Source organism: Thunnus thynnus, chromosome 11, assembly GCF_963924715.1.
Source record: "Thunnus thynnus chromosome 11, fThuThy2.1, whole genome shotgun sequence".
In the NCBI taxonomy this organism is placed as follows: domain Eukaryota; kingdom Metazoa; phylum Chordata; class Actinopteri; order Scombriformes; family Scombridae; genus Thunnus; species Thunnus thynnus.
Genome location: NC_089527.1, coordinates 4,600,566 through 4,620,061, shown reverse-complemented (window position 1 = coordinate 4,620,061; position 19,496 = coordinate 4,600,566). Strand labels below are relative to the sequence as shown.

The following is a 19,496-nucleotide window of genomic DNA, read 5'->3' as shown; positions in this document are numbered from 1 at the left end:
AAGAGCAACACAAGCCTTTTAATTCTACTCATAAAATGCTTCTGAGTGGTTTAGTGTTTTCAAGCAGGTACATGCGCATAATGAAACCATTTCTCTATGTGACACAAGCGATTGTAGTAAGTAATACAAAGGTCAAACCTAATACAATACAAACAGATAAGTACGAGAAAAGAAATAAAGAAAGAGCTGCGGTTTGTGTTTTAGTGCAAATAAAGTGTGGAGTAGGTGGAATGTGGTGGAGGTGATGAGGTGAGTTTTGCAGTTGCAGAGGGAGTGATTCACTTGCAGCTCAGCTACTGAGTAAACCTGCCTTCCTATTAACCTCTGAGTAGGTATTTTGCAAAACGACATTGAAAAGATCTGACTTAATTTGACAATCTGAGGCTATTAGGGAGGCAATGTGAATAACCTTTAACCTCTAGTTGATACAGGTAAGGTAGAGAAGGTGACAAGCTAAATCAAGATAAAAAAAAAAACAACTCTGCTGCCTGCATTTGACTTTTGTGTAATTGCTTCAAAGAGGCAACCTGACGTACTGTGTCGTCTTATTATTTCGTTTTAAAAATGCCACAGTTTCCACATGGTAATTTGTGAAATTACCCTTCAGTGCTTATGCGCAGTACACATGAGGATTACAAAATAATGTTTAAATTATACTTACAAGCTTCTTTTTTTATCCCCTTTTAGGTCCTGGAGCACCTACTGTGATCTTACACAGCCTCAATAATTCAAGTAAGGACTCCGTTTAGTCTCGCAGGAATGATGACTATGTGATGACCATTTTTATCATTGTTGGCAGGGCGGCCTAGTTGTTAGAGAAAAAAATCAAGACTGCAACAGGTCAGATGTTTGAAACCGCACGGTCCACTTGCTTCAGAGTGTTTGATCGAGACACTGCAGCCCACTAAGCTTTACAAAAACAAACAGGAAAAATAAAAATTCCCCATTCACTGATTGTGCACTGAGTCTGCAGAGTCACATTGGTAGCATTTATAAGTTTAACCAAAACTGAAAAAATTTTCATATACTGAAAACATGCACGTATATCACATGTAGGAAAATGTAAGGTTATTACTGTGAAAGAGGCCATATTATTATATTAATTATACACTATTATGATGTCAGATCTATGCTAAACATAGAGCTTGAGAGTTAACATATGTAGAAATGCTCCCTGCAAGTCAAAAGCCTTTACTACTATAGTTTTTTTCATGGTTTGTTGACGTAGCCTCCTGAGTGATGCAGCTTCCAGAAGCTGACCAATCGGAATAGAGAGGTGCCTTAAAGGGACAGGGATTAATACGGCCTGTTTCAGACAGAGGCTGAACTGAGGGGCTGCATAAACAGTCAGATACAACAAGATAAATACCGATTGCTTTTTTTTTTTTGTACTATAAACTGTAAATCATGCAAAGATATTCCAATAGAGCCCCAGATTAAAAATATAGACCTGGAAATGTGCAGAATATAGCCCCTTTAATGTTTGCATTTGCAGCAAGCGGCTGAAGTCACGTCAGGCAAAGCCAGAAAAACGTCTTTATTCAGTAGTCGTCTATCTTACATTGCCGGCTGGTCCGTGACAGAACCCATCCAGATCTGTGGTGGATCCCTGCTGGATCCTTACTCTGTACTTGGTATTGATCCCCCCTAGTGATAGTGAGTGCTGCTACAGTACCAGTCAAAAGTTTGGACAAACCCTTGAATGAGAAAGTGTGTCCAAACTTTTGACTGGTTCTGTATATTGTGTGTTAATGCAGCCAAATTCATGTTATTATTGTTGACATTTACACATTTTTCTGTTTGTGTTGTGAGGACGAAGCAGCCAAATGATGTAAATGCAGCTCAGATAAGTTGCTGCCACAGTAGTAATCAAATCATTATTTTGTACTCCTGACGTAGCCTTTCAATATCAGCATAAATAGATTAATGACAGCCATCGACTGTATTGACATGTAAAATGAGCGATTGCGGAGACGACAGACGGTTGTCCTCTTCACTTCACAGCCACACAGTCACGACCGTGCGGGCAGACAGCCGAGCCGAGTACACACAGCCCATTAAACCTCCGTCACGTCCCCCCTGTTCTTTGTAACCACGTATGTGCCTGCTGTGTAATGACAGCACCTGTGAGATATAGAGGCTGTTTAAAAGAAGTGAAGAGTTGTCTTCTTAACTGTACATATTTGTAATATTTCCATGACTTATGCCACAGTTTTAACAACATACGTAGATCGCTGACTAAAAATATGTTGCTAATCCAGTGTGTAACAGGGCAGCACAGCCTCTGAATGATATGAAATACAGTAAGACGATTATTTAGCATTGATACTGCTTTAGGATGATGAGGGAGTGACTAGGATGCAGGATCCTGCCTGCTTAATATGGTGTTGAGTTGGTTGTCAATGAATATTTTTGCCTAAGTTTTTTTTTCCACCCTGTTTTTAATGAAATGAACACTGTTGGAAAGACCAGACAAGAGACCATTGCAATATTCCACCCTGCTGGAGATGAAGGCATAAAAGAGTTTCTCTAAATCCTGTCTGCACATGAAATCCCTAATTCTGGTTATTTAGACCATTACTGGTTGAATTAGGGATTGCCTCAGTCTGATTGTTGAAGCTACCCGAGGTCTCACTCTGGAGTAATGTAGTCAATATAAAACCTGAATGGAGGTAGAGGAGATTTCCTTTTTGAAACTCGCCAACAGCGTTAAATGAAAAGGCCGTATGAGCTATACCTCATTTCGGGTTGATCCTGCTCAACAGGGAGGCTTATAAACTCAGATTTCTTCCATCTGTTCTTTTCATCTTCCTTTCCTTTTCCCCACACATGCTGTACACGCACACACTCTCACTCTCACATAGATCAACCATGCACATGTCTCCTCTTGTTATCCATGTCTGTATGTCTATCACTAGTTTTTTTTTCACCCCCCCCACCCCCCCTCCTTCCAAAAGTTAACAGCTGTGCTGCAGAAAAGCAAGCAATTTACCCAGGGTTATTTGGATAGGCCCTCCATCCACAGCTGGGAACCCAAGCCCCCTGGCAGTTTCATAATGAGACGTCTATTGATTTTGGGGTTCCCATTAGAAATGCTGGATGAATTCCATTTCATTTAGTTGGTTCACAAATGGCTTGAATGGAAAAAATGGCCAAATCAGAGAGCCATTGTTTATTGCGTGTGGAGAAAATAGCAGAGCTCCTGTTTTTGAGGCCAGAACGAGCGAAGCTGCTGTGTGTAAAACGCCTTTGTGAAATGGAACCTTTTGACTGTAAATTTATGCTCATCCAAATTTAACAGTGGTACCAATGATCAAATTATTATGATTTATGTTAAGGTCACTGGCAAATAATTTTGTTCCTTTTCCCAAATAACAAACTATATCCAGTTTCACAAATCAGTTTTTTGGTTGAACATTTTATTACATTATTATATTACAGTCTCATGATTTAGAACTGTTTCATTTCTTTCCAGATGTAAAGTTAAACCGTAAAGAGATTAAACTCAGGAATGTACTCAGCTCCGCAACCCTTAAATCTACCACAAAATGAGACCGTGTCAAAAACAGTCCAGGAGACTCAGATCTCATCCATCGCACCTACACTTTCCATCTCATCTCACTACATCACCGGCTTGAAAGACGAATCCTCGTGTCATTAGGGGTCATTTGTATGCAGCAACACTTATTGGCAGCAATTTTGGGACTCTTTCATCCTTTAACTGCATCCCCTTCATCTTTACAGATTACTACATCCTTGAGAACAACTCTTTGCTGAAAGCAGCCTTGAAGTACAAAAGGATCCAGCTGACTGACTTCAGAACTGTTCAGATGGAACATTTTGGTGAGAATAAAGTGTTGGTTTCTGTACTGTTACTGTGGATCAGGGATGAATCAGTAATACATTTGCTTTTCTCTTTTTTCTTTCTTTTTCTTTTTTAACAGATTTACCTTTGAAGATCTCCTACCCACCAGACTTTTCTGATTCACGTCACTATGGACTACTGTTGCTGGTGTATGTACCATGTTATACATCAGTGATGAACATAGTAGATTCTGTGTTTTGGAAAAGACATAAAGTTACATATTTTATACCAAATCTTCTCAACAAGCAATACAGGACATATAATAGAGGCCTGTTTAATGTGTGAGGCATGAAACTTTGCATGCAGAGTAACCAAGGTCATGTCAATGCTCCCTCTCGTCAGTTGGATTTGAATAATAAACCAGTTTAAGAAATTCAAAACTGGAAGTAATATGTGTCTATAGGGCACAACAACATATTTAAAGCATAAGGCAAGTGATATTTTATATATAAATACAACATAGTTTATTTTGACTCAATTCCACATGCATCATCCTGCTGCTGTAACACTCACTAGAGCATCAAATGTGTATTAATCCACAGGTGAAAATAGTTCCTAACAAAGGCAATATTTCCTCCTATGAGTGACATTTCCTAAAACCAAATTTTAGTGCCCAGATTTACATCTTCAGAGGGAACCATTGGGCTCGGGGCTGAGTGCTACAGGCAGGGTAGGGAAGATGGAAAGTATTGAGGGGTCAAGCCAATTTTTATTTTTATGGCCTAATATCACAAATATCATCATAAATCACAAATTTACCTCAGGGTTTCAAAGTCTGTGCAGCAATACAACATCCTCCATCCCCCGATTCTATTAAAGAGAAACTCCCCCAAAAAACTTTTAATTGTGAAAAAATGGAAGAAACTTTAGGAGGAGCGACAGAGGAGGGATCCTTCTTCCAGGATGGGAGGGTATGCAGTAGATGTTGTGTGTACAGAACAGACAGAGCAAAATTACAGTATGGACAAAATTATAGATAAATTATGAACATAAGTGAAGAATATAGTGCTGCCAAACAGATACAGATTTACAGGACCTGAGTCGCGTGACCTCCATCGCTATGGAGACCTAGAAAGAGGAAAGGCTACTATTCACACACACAGAGAGAGGAGAGACAAAGAAACCACCCACACAGAGGGGAGGGAGAGACAAGAAGTTCAAAGACAGACTAACACATTGTTCGTTATATTTTCATGGGAATGTTGAGAGAAAGACCTAAAACCAGGCCTCAGTAACTCATTAAAAGGGTTATTATAATTATAAAACAATTACAAAACTTAAAAAATCCTCTGTGGCACTTTTATAAAATCATTGAAATCATTTCCTTATTTTCCTTATTTGTATCTCCTCTCTTCTGCTCAGTGACGGTTCCCCGGGTGGTCAGGCTGTGAGTGACCGCTACGCTGTCAGCTGGGACTCTGTACTGGTCAGCTCCGATAACATCATCGTGGCTCGTCTGGACGGCCGGGGCAGCGGCTTCCAGGGCCAGAGGATCCTGCATGAGGTTCATCAGAGACTGGGGACCGTTGATGTTCAAGACCAGATTGCAGCAGTAGAGTATGTTGTCAGATATTCCTAATCTTGTTTTTAACAGCATGAACTAAATCACTGTATCATCCTCTTCTTAATAAACAGTATACAGCCAGTAAAACAGTTTGCTACTAAATGAAAGATAAAAGTAAGAATCATTGACTTTTACTATTATTATTTATCATTAATTATTCCTTGAAATGTTACATTTTCAAAGAGCTCTGCAAGTCTCTTATTTTTTAGATTGATTTTTATCACATAATCTTCATTCAGTTAGTTCAGATGTCAGGGAATTACAGATGAGTAAACTCATTTGAGCAAACCATCTGCGTAGAAACATCATGTGTAACGGATGGAAAGCTCCAGAAAAGCTTGAGGTGTTTTGTCAGCGGCTGGAATGACTGTACAATATAGCAACATGCTATCTGAAGCACTGTGTGTTTTTGAATTTAAACACTTTGCTGTAAGTGGGAGTGAATCACTTGATAAATATGTCTTATTTTCATCCCTAAATTGGTCCTTTATAGCGTTCTGTAGTGTAATTCTCTGTCTCATGATCACTAAGCTTCAGCTCATATAGATCAACCTAAAAACAAACATGCCTCATCAAACTACATGTGCTGATTACTTTGCATTAATTAGCAAATATTACTGGAGTGATTTAAAGTAAGAGCCTCTCCACAACAATCTTAGGCATTGTTTTGTTTTTTTTCCTGCCAGATGATTTACACACAAACACTTCATCTCCACTGATCCTCCATAACGCCATCGGTTGTAATTGCAGAAAGATTTGTTACACTCCGCTGCAAATATACATTCAAAAACAGAAGGGTGATATTATAATGAAAATATAATACCACTCTTGCGATAATAAAACACCCCAGTTGTGTTGAAGCCAGGTTTCAGATGTTATACTTGTTTTTTTTTAAACTGCAACTCATATAATATATGGAATTTTTTCCAGATACATGATGAAATTTCCATATATTGATCAGACACGGATAGCAGTGTTTGGAAAGGTGAGTCTCTGTTCTTGTCTATAATGAAATGATGTAAAAAATAAATAAATCTCCAGTCTATTTTTCAATATGCATATCACAGGCTGCTGCTCCTGCTGAGCAAAATCTGTGTAAAGAAGATGCATCGATGCAATCTTTCACAAATTAAAAAGAAAGCTTATTTCCTTCTTGCTAAATTGCTGAAATTATGTTACATGCTGTTTTTTATTTGCATTCTACTAAAGCAGATCAGTTTTTAAAATATCAAGGTGCTGTTTTCAGTGATTAAGTTCATTTTGCAATGGAATTAATGATTTTTTTTGTTTTTTTCACTCAGGGTTATGGAGCCTACCTAACATTAATGATGCTCAAGTCTACAGACAGTCTGTTCAAATGCGCCTGTGCGATGTCACCAGTGACAGACTGGAAACTTTACGGTAAGTACAAAATCTCTCCATTAAACCCGCCATCATGTTGAATTTACATTTGGATCTTACATCAAGTAGAGCTAAGATCTCCTCTTTATATTTTCCATCTGGTGAGTCAAGTATAAGTAAAACACTCTAGTATAACATTTGATGTCACGCTTGTGCGGAGGCGGACAGTGTAGCTAAAGATAGAATTTTTTTGTTGTGCTTTAATCTCTGCCTGAAAAAAGTCTGTTTAGCTCCGACAGAAATGTTGAATGTGAGGTGAGAAAGGCTTTTTGGCAATACGAAATCATATTTGTCGATCAGTAAGGAACATCCTTTACAGTCTTAAGATGACACTGAGGACCCTTTCACCCACACAGAGTGTTATTTTCCACTGAAAGCATTTCATTTGGGCTCAGGATGACAGGAGAGGCCACTTTGTTTAGGTACTTAGCTCCAGCTGAAGCTCTGTCTAACAGCGCCACTGTTAAGAATGTATCACTTCTCATTTGCACAGCATCAGCATTCTCTGAGAGATACCTTGGCATGCCATTACGGGATGACAGCAGATATCAGGTGCGTGTTTACCACCTCCCCTCGCTTGTTTGTCGTTGATCTTTGAAAGCCGCTTGCTGTAACATCACTGACACACCTACAGTTAAGCTCCCACGGTTACTGAATGTCTGCCGCTATCAAAGTCAGAGGCAGCGATGCTTTGCCTTTTCTTGTGTTTTTTCATGCTCTGTAGGATTTTGTCACTCATCTCTCTTTGGTAACTGTGTGCACTGGTGTGTCAGATCACATGCCGGAGGTTTTTTTTTTTTATAAGCTGCGGCAAAAGGGCTGCCAGGCTGTCTCGGGCCTCCTGCACAGACAGGATGTTTAGCTATCAGAAGTGTTTTCCACAGCGTTTTCTAAAGAGGCAGTGGGAACGAAACTGAGTCTTGCAAGCACATTGTAAACAACCAAAAACCAAAAAAAAAAAAAAAAAAAGAGTCCTGGACAATTTAAGATCTGCTTTCGATATACTGTGACTTTGCATTTCCTGTGTTCAGGCTTGATTTTACACCTTTTTCCTCATAATTAGTACAGATGGTGATATTCCAAGCACAGAGAATAATGTCAATGGAAGATATTTTATCTCTTGAAAATCACTAATTGGAATGAATGACTGTGTGTGTGTGTGTGTGTCTGTGTGTGTGCGCGTGTGTGTGCATGTAATCAGGATATAAAGTAATTTACCACAATGCATTCATTTGATCACATTTGGTATCTTTTTATCGCCTTCCTCATTGCCAGTTGGCATATCTATCAATCTATTATCTCCCCACTATTTCTGATTTCCTCACAGTTCTCCAGCGTGCTGCAGAACGTTCACGCACTTAGGGAGCAGACGCTGATGCTGGTGCACGGCACAGCAGATGGTAAGAGAAAATAAATTGTGATAGAATGAATATACTGTATCTGTGGTGCATCACTGCGGAGCACAAAGAAGCACACAATCCTGAAAGGTAATGAGCCAAATGGTTTTTAATCAAAAGATAAAAACAAAAGTGGGTTATCTAAATTGATGCAGGTGATGCATGTCGAATTTGTTGAGTTATTTCCATCCAGCCAGAATCTGATTGTCTCTTCTCTTCCGGTTAGGATTCAGGCTGCGTTTTGCTGACATGTTTCATTTCTTTATTCCCAGCCAACATCCACTTTCAGCATACTGCTGAGCTCGTCAAGAACCTTGTGAAAGTTGGAGCAAACTATTCGATGCAGGTGTGTATCACAGAGACAACAGCACCATTTGTAATGTATAGGAACAAAAACAGTGATCCAAATTTAAGTGTATGCCAATGCAACACATGACATGAAGTAAATAATGCATTCAGAATTTGTGCCCAAATGTAATGAATCAGCTCAAACCGTCTGTTGAACCAGACATCGCTTCCTTTCCGGCAGTACTGTAATTATAAATACTGCTATTCTTAGCACTAATCATATCATATAGAGCTTGACAATCAGTATGAGTATCACAGTATGCAACCGTCTGAAGGCAGCAGGAGAGGTATGTCGACAGATCTGTAGCTTAAAAACAAGGAACTAAATTTAGTCCTCTGATTGAAATGCAGGTTTAGTTCCTCCAAATGTTCCTGCAATGGAAACACCTCGCACGATTCCCATATTTCCTTTTGACCTTTTTTTTTAATAATTGTGGTGATATTTAAATGTGAAATGCTAACCTATTCCAGTTCTTTGCACCACAGAACGTAGAGCAACAGTGTTTTTTTTAACCATGTTGGCATATCCATCACTCACCCATCCTAAAGGTGTGTTCAGACAGAAAGCAAAGCAAATTTACACCTTGCCTTGCCTCATTCCCGTGTGTTTGACCGCTGGATGTTTGTGTTTATTTGCCCCAAACAGCCGAAATACCAACTGTCCATTAGCTGTAAGCTAGCAACAGATGCACCGACCGTGTCTGTCTGCGGTGTGCCTGTGTGTTTGTGTTCAGTTCAGCCTCTGACTGAACTAAACTCACCAGAGACGCCGGTTCTTTCTGTTATTTCCCTCCAGTCTCTCTCCTTTTTCCTATTGTCTCTGTACGTTTATGAAGTAAGCTAGATTCATAAAGCTCTGGGATATGCACAATTCTTTCGCTCAAGTTGAAACATTTTCCATTTGCGCGGACGTGTTGTCACGTCAATTCGTGCCACCTCGGGCAAATTAAAGTTTAATTGTGTCTTTCCATTGACTCTGTAATCACGCCACGTTCTAAAATTCACTTCACGTTCTGTCTGAACACACTGTAAGGATGTGAGCTGGAAACATTAAGATGAACTGCACCAGTTTTCATCAGGATGGTGTCATTTTCCCACAAATAACTTATGCCATTAGAATAATGTGAAAGATGCCATCATCATACTGACTTCTGCTGAAGATGAAAGCCATACTTTAGGTACAACATGATAGTTGATGCTTGTACCTAAAGTTAGCTGAATCATTAATGGATATTATGTAGACAGATGTTTACGTCACCCACCTCTGAATACTGATTTACATACCTTTTACCCACCAGATCTACCCAGATGAGGGCCATTTCCTGTCTCAGCAGAGTCGCCAGCACCTGTACGCCACACTGACCAGCTTCTACAGAGAGTGTCTGAAGGAGGAGTTACTACCACTGCCCGATGAGGAGGAGGAAGAGGAGGAGTAAGCGGGAGGCTTTGAGGGTCAGATCTTTGGCAGAGCTTGAAGAATTTTGCTAAAATCCGTCAAGGCCTTTCGCGTTTGGACCAAGTGTTTAGCCAGACATGGACACTGGGTTAGAGCTGCTAATGCTCTTAAGCGTGTATGTATGTATGTGTGTGTGCGTGTGTGTGTGTTACCCTTGTATGTGTGTGAGCACTACAATGTGTGACCGTGTATGCCAGTGTATAAATGTGTTGAAAAGATAAGTAAAGGACACAGTTGACGACAGTGACACTTGCATTGCCGGGACTCGAGGCGGGAGCTGCCCTCTAGCATAAAGTCATTACAGTTTCGGGGCGCTCCGTTTCTCGGCAAAGCACACGGAAGACTGCCTCCATTTATCGCCGGCTCTTTGGGCTGTAGTCATCCACACTTACCAAGTGCATGGTTCTTTTTCCCCCTCTTGGCTTCACTCATTTTGCCATGTTAGTCTCTTTTGTGGTAGCACTTGGGAAGAGAAGAACACCAATGTATACTTTTAATCTCACCTCTCTACTTTGGTTGTTGTACTGTTGCACAAGAAAAATGCTCCGACCATCTGCAAAAAAATGTTAAGTCACGCAAGTTCACCACAACCAAGCCGATCCTAAATAAGTGCAATTCCTGCTGAAACCCTCCGCCATCGCCCCACCCTGAATGAAAAAATAAAAGAAGTCTTTCTAGGTTACACTTTATTGTACAGGGGTCTTGTGTAGACATGTACAATGCCTTATGAGGTTCAACATACTGTAATATTACTTGCTGGCAGTGGTAGTCATCCATTAGCAGTGTCATGTAAACCTATGTCAACTCAGGTCCTTCGAGACACAGCATTGCAGTCAGTTTAGTATCTGAAACAGTTACAACACTATGTCAGCTGTATGGTCATGAATAAGTTATGAATTCTATATGAAGATTATGGATATTTGGCCATACAGTCATTTCAGTTTCAGGCTACACTGCAAAAATTCTCCATCTTAATATGTCATTTAATCTTGTTTTTTCTTAAAACCTTGTTGATGATGAAATCTCAAAAACATGCCGTGAGATCATTTTTTAATGCATCTCCATCTGATTCAAGAGCTTTCAGGATATCCTCAAATTTGAAGAAAAGAAAAAAAATAAACTGCATTAGAAATTAATGAAAATAGATTTGTTAAGATGGACATTTTTACAGTGTCAGTAAGGTGTTTGCATGTCTACAGGGAATGTGTCAAGTGTTGCCACATTTTGTACAGTACAATACAGCAGAGTGTGTACATAAATATATTTTTGAGATGTCAGATCTCATAGAAAGTTTAGTCTATGGGGATGGATTGATTTGACCTGGATGTCTTGTACTTTTTTTGTTTCTTTTTCTGTTTTCCTTTCAGCTGTTGATTTTCTTCTTAGGATGGATTTTGTAATGCTTGTTCTTGTTCTTTTTCTTGCTGTTTTAAAAAAAAAAAAAAAGGGACAGGGCAGGGTTGGGGTGTTGGGGTTATTGTGATTGTCCTCTAGTGATGATTATAAATAAAAAAAAAACATGAAAAACAATGTGTTATCCTGATATATTATAAAGTACACACATTACAGCAGAGAACCGAATCTGCCACATTTCTCTGCAGGATTAATTGTTTTAGAGGATGAATGATCCGATCATCTTAACGCTTTCAATTTAATGTTTCATTTGTTTCTTCACCTTGGGACTCACATTAAAGAGACGAGGTAGTCTGTCATAAGGCTTAGGACACCTACGTTAATGATTTAGCTGCCAGTTTAGCGTCAATCATCGCTGCATCAACACTGCATGTTTGTGTGCATTAGTCATGGCTGAGCAGATGTCTGTTCTACTGAGGGGCAGAAACTCTTAAGTCTGCAAGATCTGAAATGCCAGAGTTGATTTTGGTGTTTTTCATTAGCGCAGATGAGCCACTTATTCACTCTCTGATATATTTTCATCGCATGACAAGTTTTTGTCTTGTTAAAAATATGAGGGGAGAAACAAAACTAGTGAAGAGAGCAGTAATGTTGTGTGGGTTTTGTTATACACACAGTCATGTGCACCATGCAGTGAAATGATTGGCAGTGTTATGACTACATGTGCATCTTCCTGTATATATATATATATATATATATATATATATATATATACAGTACAGGAAGACAATGCATGCGGGTGATGCAATGGTTTCACCCTATTCAACTGATCTACAGGTGGCTGTAACGCAGCAATACACCAACAAAGGCAGAGAAGAAGAACGTAAGCTGGTAAGCACCCGATATGACTGTTTATCATCACACATCTGTCCCAAATATATGGGCTTGTAAGAACCTAATAAACCAGTAGGTTCAAGAGATTGTTATCACCCATTTATTTCAGTAAGGCAATGTTGTTGGAGCCTAGTGGGCGCAGAAGAAAACAAAACAAAAGAAATGGCTGCCATTGTTTTTATTCTCAGTAGAAAATACAATATTTTTAGGTAGTTTTGGCATTAAAATCCATTTTATGTGCATTTTATTTTCATAATCTTTGTTCAGTGAATGTATATGATGTTTAGTTTGTTTCTTTCAGGTCTTTCTCTCGTTGCTACGGACACTGCTATCGCTGAAACCACGTAGTTTACATGTTTGAATCATTGTCTTTGTGTTGTGTAGTGATCTGAGCTGTCATGTAACTGTTTTTGATGATGTTCTTTCAATAAAAAAAACTGTAGATTTTAGTACGCCCCAGGGATGAGTTCAATTTGAAATCCAGCATTTGAAGCTTTGCAATTGGCTGATTTCCTGAGCAATGCAGCTTGTAACTCGTCGTTGACGTACATTATCTCCAAGTATTTTCATGTACACAGTCCTCTAGACTCTTTCAATGAACCTGAATTATTTCAACACAGTTTATTACATTCCTGAGGGGGCTAAACAAACATGTGGAGACCATAATTAAAAAAAAAGATCCTTAATCACTCTGTGAAGGGTTTCATAACTCATGCTGACAGTAAACACAACTTGAAAACTCTTTTCTACAATACCAGCTAAATTATCCCAGATGAACAGAAATCCTCTTGATTTTTTTTCACCCTGATTTTCTAGATACAGTATAATGTATGTTTTGGCTGCAGTAGATTGTTGATATATGTAGTTAAGACTCATTTTTTATAATCATAGGCTGATTACAACCCTACTTTGGAAACTGGAAGAACTATGAGTATGCCAGCTGATTTGTGCGCTTCGTAACAAGTTCTATGGCACTTCTCTGATGGGATTTGAAGTTTTTAAATAAATTGATATATTCCCCATAATTAGAAGTTGACAGTATTAAACTGTGGGTACCCCGGGGGATTTTAGGGGGTGGGAAACACATTGGTGTTATCAGATTTTAAAAATCTAATCATTAGATGGGTGAAAATTGTTTTTTTTCCATATTTGTCAGTGCCTACAGTTGGTTCCGAACGGGGATCGTACCCACATGACAGCTGAGGTCAAGAGCTTTCTATAACAGCTGGTCCTATGTCTGTAGCCCCCCCTTGTTGCTGAATGATAAGTCTTCAAACATGCACTGGGTTCAAGGTTCAGAGATCAACATTTCAAAGCAGGAGCCATGTATCATCTTCAGACTGACACAGTGTCACTTTCCAGGGATGTATCTGGTTTAGTCCCATGACAAAGTTGTAATTTTCACATTTCATGGACATGACTTTGCCCAGGCATAGCTTCACGTAACTGTCTGACATTATTATCACTAAAAAAGATTGGTTTTATCTCCCTTTTTATTCACACTCTGTACCTCATAGTCAGGTGTCTTGTCAAATGTAAAAGTTTTCAGTTGACGCTGCCCTGGTGGGTCCACTTAACCACGGCAATGGCCTGGCCAACAAAAGAGAGGTCCAATTATTTCTCAGCTGGTGTGTTGCAAATTTTTAAAAAATTGAATGTTGGGAAGACCAAAGAGTAAATTATTGATTTCAGAAGGAAGAAGGAGAAGGTCTTGCCAGTGATACTTAAGGATCAGCAGATAAAAATTGTCCAGTCTTACAGATATATTGCTGCTGGGGGATGGGGGGGGGGGGGGTTTGCAGCATCACGGCGGATGATAAAAACAGGATCAATAAGATGATCAGAAAGGCTGGCTCAGTGATTGGCCTTACCCCAGACTCATTTTAGGTCACTGTTGAGAAGAGAACGAGGGCCAAACTAAAATGGTTCTGTATTTTGAAGGCCATCCATTACACAGTGTTTTTAACATACACAGAAGCTCATTCAGTGTTCATCCGAACGACCCAGAAGGTCTTTTGTTCCAGCGGTGGTCACATTTTTTAATGAATACTTTTAGATGGGGTCTAGATCCATAGCACCTTTCAGCTCAGCTCTTAAATTGCTTTTTATGGTGTTATTTATGTGTTGTGTACTGTGAACGCATCTAGACCCAAACCACCTTTCAGCTATTAATCATGTCTCAAATTGCTTTTATGGTGTTATTTATTTGTTGTGTACTGTGAATACAATGTCTATATTTTTGTTATTGCTATATTTTTTTTGTTGTCTGTATAAGTTGATTTGGCAGCATATTAGTTTTCCCCCACTGGGAATTAATAAAGCTGTCTAATCTAATATCTTAATGAATAATCTAATCTAATCTAATGAGACAATCCCTGTGGAAGAAGGCGAAATGTGATTTTGCCACCAGATGGTGCTACGGGTAACTTAAAATAGCTTAATGTAAACATACCTTAGCTGAAATATAAAAAATGAATTTCATTTCTATGCTGTATATAAAAGGTGCAATTACAAATTATGTTTATAGAGTGTAATGAAATATATGAAACAAGTGCAGTGATTACATGAGGGATGTCCAGGTTGATGACTCCGTCTTCATCCTGTTTATACGGCCATTGGTACAAGATTTGATGCAATTAAGACTACAGGCGACAAAGCAACAGGCTACAAGTCATTCTCGATGGAAGCCAATGACATGAAGCTACAAACTGATGTGGGACACTTGTCGCTGTGTGACGGGCGTAACACGCTACAAATGAAAGTTGAACTAGCCTCAACTTTTTTCAGCACTCCAATGATGCGGTGAAGCATCAACCAATTATATGTTTTTGTTTCATTGTTTCCACTCTTCTTCTCTCTCCTCACAATTCCTCTTCCGTTCTTTCTTAAAAATGGAAGATAAACTAATTCTTACTGTTAGCCAGTTCATTGTGTTATTTAACCCTTTTCATTTACTGTGACACTAACAAAAAAATGCAGCTTGGCTGAAGGTGGCAGCTATTGTGAAAGTACCATGTATGTAATGTTCGTGTTTAAATGCATGTATGATATATGGACATGACCTTGATCATTTTTGCTGACCTCGATATTGACCATTGTGTTTCCATGTGTGTTTGTTTACATAAGAATGTCACCAACATTTTAGCCAACATGATGCCAGAATGAACAGCATAACTTACTGTGTGTGGTCTATTTGAGGTAAATAATCTACCTGTTTCAGCAGGATGTTTCCAGAAGGTTTCAGCATTTTGATAAATCTGGTTTTCACTCTTGCTGTTACAATTTTAAAAAAGGGAAGTCGGTGCATGAGGCCTGCTCATCAAGGGCAGATCTCCCACACTCTGCATTAGCAGCTAATAAGCTATTCATGTCACACTGGCTAAGTAAATTGTCATCACCAGCGCCACTCATAGGGCATTAACCGTAACCTGGCCCATAAAAGGTGTGTACATGTACTTAAGCATATTCAAACTATCCCCTTTGTGTATGTTTGATTTTTCCAAAACAGCATCATCTGAAACACGTTGCAGCTTCGACGTGACAGCAACTACCAGCTAATATTGTTTGAAGGAGCTGTCTGTCACTGCTGCTACATCTCAACCATCAGCACATTCAAATCAATATTTAATATGTTCTATAAGATATATTTCCACATGGCTTCTTCATTTTATTGCATTGTCTTCTCAGCACAACAGCAAACAATACAGACCACAAATATAAGGCTGTCTAGCTTAATAATTTATTTCAGCATACAAATTTTTAATAAATATACAAATGTCATCTACTGAGGATATTAACTATAATGTATAGTATATATATGTGTGACTGAATCAGTTGCAGTTTGACAGAATCAAGCCGGTGCAGAAGTGTAAGCAGAATGTTACGGTTGATACTGTACATCTTATTGAAGAAAGGATTTAGTGATCAAACAGTAGCTATTACAGGAGTCTGGTTATGAACAAAGCACACTGTGCAGCATAGACTGTTATTATTACAAAGTTTGTGTCTTCATGTCTTCATGTTACAACGCTACATAGAACAGTTAAGAATCTGTTTGGTCATAAACATTTAGAAGAACAAATCTGTGAAAAAAAATGCATTCACCTAATCACGAAATACATTATTCAGTATTCAAAGATTTAAAAAGGTATCGTTATATTGCTCTGAAACAATAATGCAACAACTTCTCTGATGACTCATGAGTGTAATGTTCTGTCATAATAAAAATGTTATTCAATCCAGCATACAGTGTGTATCTGTGCCCCAAATAGGGTAATTGCAATTATTTAGAGCTCACAAAAGAGTCCCTAATCACAACAAACACAAAACAAGAAAAGAAAAATGTTCCACATAAATACCCCTAAAGACCCACTGTAATTTTTTTTTTTTACATCAAAGGTTCACATTAATAGATTTCCTTACCTGAATGTGATTTTGATCACCATATATACATATATATTTTTACATCTGTATAAGATGAGGACTCACTCAACCACTACAGACAATGCACATGCACTCAGCACTGACAACGTTCTTCATCATCTATTTTGGCATTTTGGTAATGCTATGGACACTGTGTTGGCTCTTCATTTGGAATATAATAAGATCTGTAATGAGGTAAAGGCACGTGCAAAAAATATTTTGTGATATGATCTCCAAAAGTCTGGTATTAGGTGAATTTGTTTTGCTTGCGGTAAATAGAAATATTCACAGTAGATTACAGCCGCCAGCAAAAAAATTATACTCTAAAATGGAAAAATACAAGTCTCTTTGATTCCCTGACAGTTGTTCTCTGTTCATGATACAAACATTACAAACAATAATTATAATCTGAAGCATTAGATTACAGCAACAATACTACCATCTTTTCAATTCAACATCTTAATTATCACCATCTTGAGTCACTGTGCTGACTTGCAATTCCAAGCAGATGTAGCGCTACTTATCTTACATACTGTCGGTCTGTAGGTTTTCACTAATGCTCTTGGAGTGCTTTAACAGATAGCAGCCTTTGAGGGAAACACAGCCTCTCTTTGTTGGCTCATGAGAGCAGTTGCTACACTCTTTACTCTTTATAAAAACGGTCTCACGGCAGGAAGTTCTGCAGGCTAGTCGTCTTCTTCAGATGTCTGCGGGACAGCGACCTTCTCCTCCTCGAAGCAGTGCTTGAAGAAGGTGATCACTGAGCTTAGCATGTAGTGTTGGCTCTTCACAGAGACAATGTGGTGCCCTTCATCTGGGAAAATCTAGGTGGTGAAAAATATATCAACAAAGTGAAATTTATTTTACCTTCTATTGTTTAATCATTTAAAATGTGTTTTATTTTAAATGTCACACACTGCAGTATCACATTAAAAGGGATGTATCATGTACATATGAAAGTCTATATTTATATTCTGGGGCTCCACTGGCATATGTTTGCATGATCTACAATCTGATGTCACACAGAGGAAGTAGAGGTAACATTGCAAACGGAGCATTGAAGCCCTGACTTTTGACTTGCAGGGAGTTTCTTTATTTTTTTAACATACATTCACCTCAAGTTACTTTTACTATGTTTAACAAAGACATCCAACATCATAACATCATAATCATAATCATGTCACATGGTACAAAACATAATTTAAACTTAAAAGATAAGGCTGGTGATATACTATATTTTATATTGTCATCAAAACCCATAAAAAGACCAAAACCAGTGATCGTTTCTCCGCTCCAAGCCCATTGGTTCCTGGTGAAGACGCGAATCTTTAGAAACAGGTAATGAATATACTGAATACTCTGAAGACAACTACACCACTTTTACTACAGTGGCACAAACATCATAAGTCTCAGTCGTTCCTAACTGGTTAAGTTAGGAGAAACAAGGAGAAACTCCGAAAAATAAGGGCTGCGTCAGACCTAACTTTAAAGGATAGGTTCACAATTTTTCTAGTTTAACACAATAATCAGGTGCCCATTTGAACATCTCTCATTCCTCCTGCTAATACTGGCCATTAAAAGATCCCTTCCAAATGTAAGTGATGGACAAACTCCACAGTCCCTGTTTTGTACAAAAATGTAAATGTAAATACTTTTAAATACATTAGGACTGTGGATTTTGTCTCCAATCATTTACATCGGTAAGGGATCTCTAAATGGACAGTATGAACAGGAGGGATGATTACAGTAAGAAGAATGTATTTCAATGTTCATTTGGGCACCTGAACATTATTTTAAGAAAATTGTGAAGCTATCCTTTAAGACTCATAACTTAATATAAAAGTTCACAAAATCAGCTCCTTAATCTGTGAGTAATTAGATGAATTTAACGACTCCCGAGACCTTCTTCCATCAGTCCAGTTCCATCAGTCAGTAATGCACCTTGTTACACCATAGTTTAAGAAAAATATAACAATAATGAGCTTTGAAAATGGTATTGATTCATTCATGAGGGTATTTTGATGGTGGTGGTATCGGGCATACAATCACGACCTCATCAACAAAGTGAAACTATCCAATAACACTTTAAGAAAGTTTTCACCACTCTTCACTACCTTGCTAATGGAGAAATGCATATACATTTGGAATACCTCAAATGTTTGTCAGCAGAATTATCCAGTTAATCATAAAGTGCTCTTCAGATCCAGCTTTGTCAATAGGTATTAAGGGGCAACTCTTGGCTAGGAATGTTTAATGCCATTAGGAGGACTCTTAGTGGTAAGATAAAATACTCTATGAATACTCAGATCTGTAAAGGCAGGATGGAAATCTTGTTTTCAGTGACCTTCAGTGGTTGAAGTTTGATGCATTGATGTAGTGTAGTGCGGTAGCCGTCCATCCTGACTTTACAGCTAAGAGTGTTTACAGGCGCAACGTGGCAAACGTTTGACCGTGCATCAGTGATGCTTGGTGTTCTGGGACATGCAGCAAACTGGAAACTTTCAACCAGGAAAGTCAGTGGAAGGATGCTTTTCATCTTGGTGTTTTTTTTTTTATTTCTTATTACTTATGCCAAAAGGGGAAATGAGGGTGTCTGTTTGAACTCCAATATAAACACAACATCAAGGTCTCCTCTTGTCAGGAAGGTTAAATAAATGGGCTCTCAGAGAAGAAATGGCAGCAGTCACCTGGAGAGTGTAGTTAACGTTTGATGTGGACAGCAGTTTGACCAACTCAGCAGAATGCTGGAAGTGAACAGTGGCTGAAAAAAGAACAGATAATTAAAATGGATTCGTC

General features: G+C 38.6%; 2 protein-coding genes across 3 annotated transcripts in view; one reads left to right on the top strand and one right to left on the bottom strand.

Moving 5' to 3' along the window:
* LOC137192318 (inactive dipeptidyl peptidase 10-like) overlaps window positions 1–12,727 on the top strand; it is a 204,262-nt gene extending 191,535 nt beyond the window's left edge. For both annotated transcript variants that reach the window (XM_067602905.1, XM_067602906.1), the window contains exons 17-26: window positions 688–732; window positions 3,745–3,843; window positions 3,945–4,014; window positions 5,228–5,422; window positions 6,360–6,414; window positions 6,731–6,830; window positions 7,324–7,382; window positions 8,158–8,230; window positions 8,500–8,573; window positions 9,874–12,727. In XM_067602905.1, coding sequence (XP_067459006.1) covers window positions 688–732; window positions 3,745–3,843; window positions 3,945–4,014; window positions 5,228–5,422; window positions 6,360–6,414; window positions 6,731–6,830; window positions 7,324–7,382; window positions 8,158–8,230; window positions 8,500–8,573; window positions 9,874–10,011 — 908 coding nt within the window. In that variant the 3' untranslated portion in view covers window positions 10,012–12,727. The remainder of the gene's footprint in view (window positions 1–687; window positions 733–3,744; window positions 3,844–3,944; window positions 4,015–5,227; window positions 5,423–6,359; window positions 6,415–6,730; window positions 6,831–7,323; window positions 7,383–8,157; window positions 8,231–8,499; window positions 8,574–9,873) is intronic.
* A 3,268-nt stretch (window positions 12,728–15,995) lies between these two features.
* Window positions 15,996–19,496, bottom strand: part of LOC137192317 (inactive dipeptidyl peptidase 10-like) — a 50,459-nt gene continuing 46,958 nt past the window's right edge. Inside the window, exons 22-23 of the mRNA XM_067602904.1 lie at window positions 19,388–19,461; window positions 15,996–17,524 (exon numbers count right to left, since the gene is read on the bottom strand). Coding sequence (XP_067459005.1) covers window positions 17,387–17,524; window positions 19,388–19,461 — 212 coding nt within the window. The 3' untranslated portion in view covers window positions 15,996–17,386. The remainder of the gene's footprint in view (window positions 17,525–19,387; window positions 19,462–19,496) is intronic.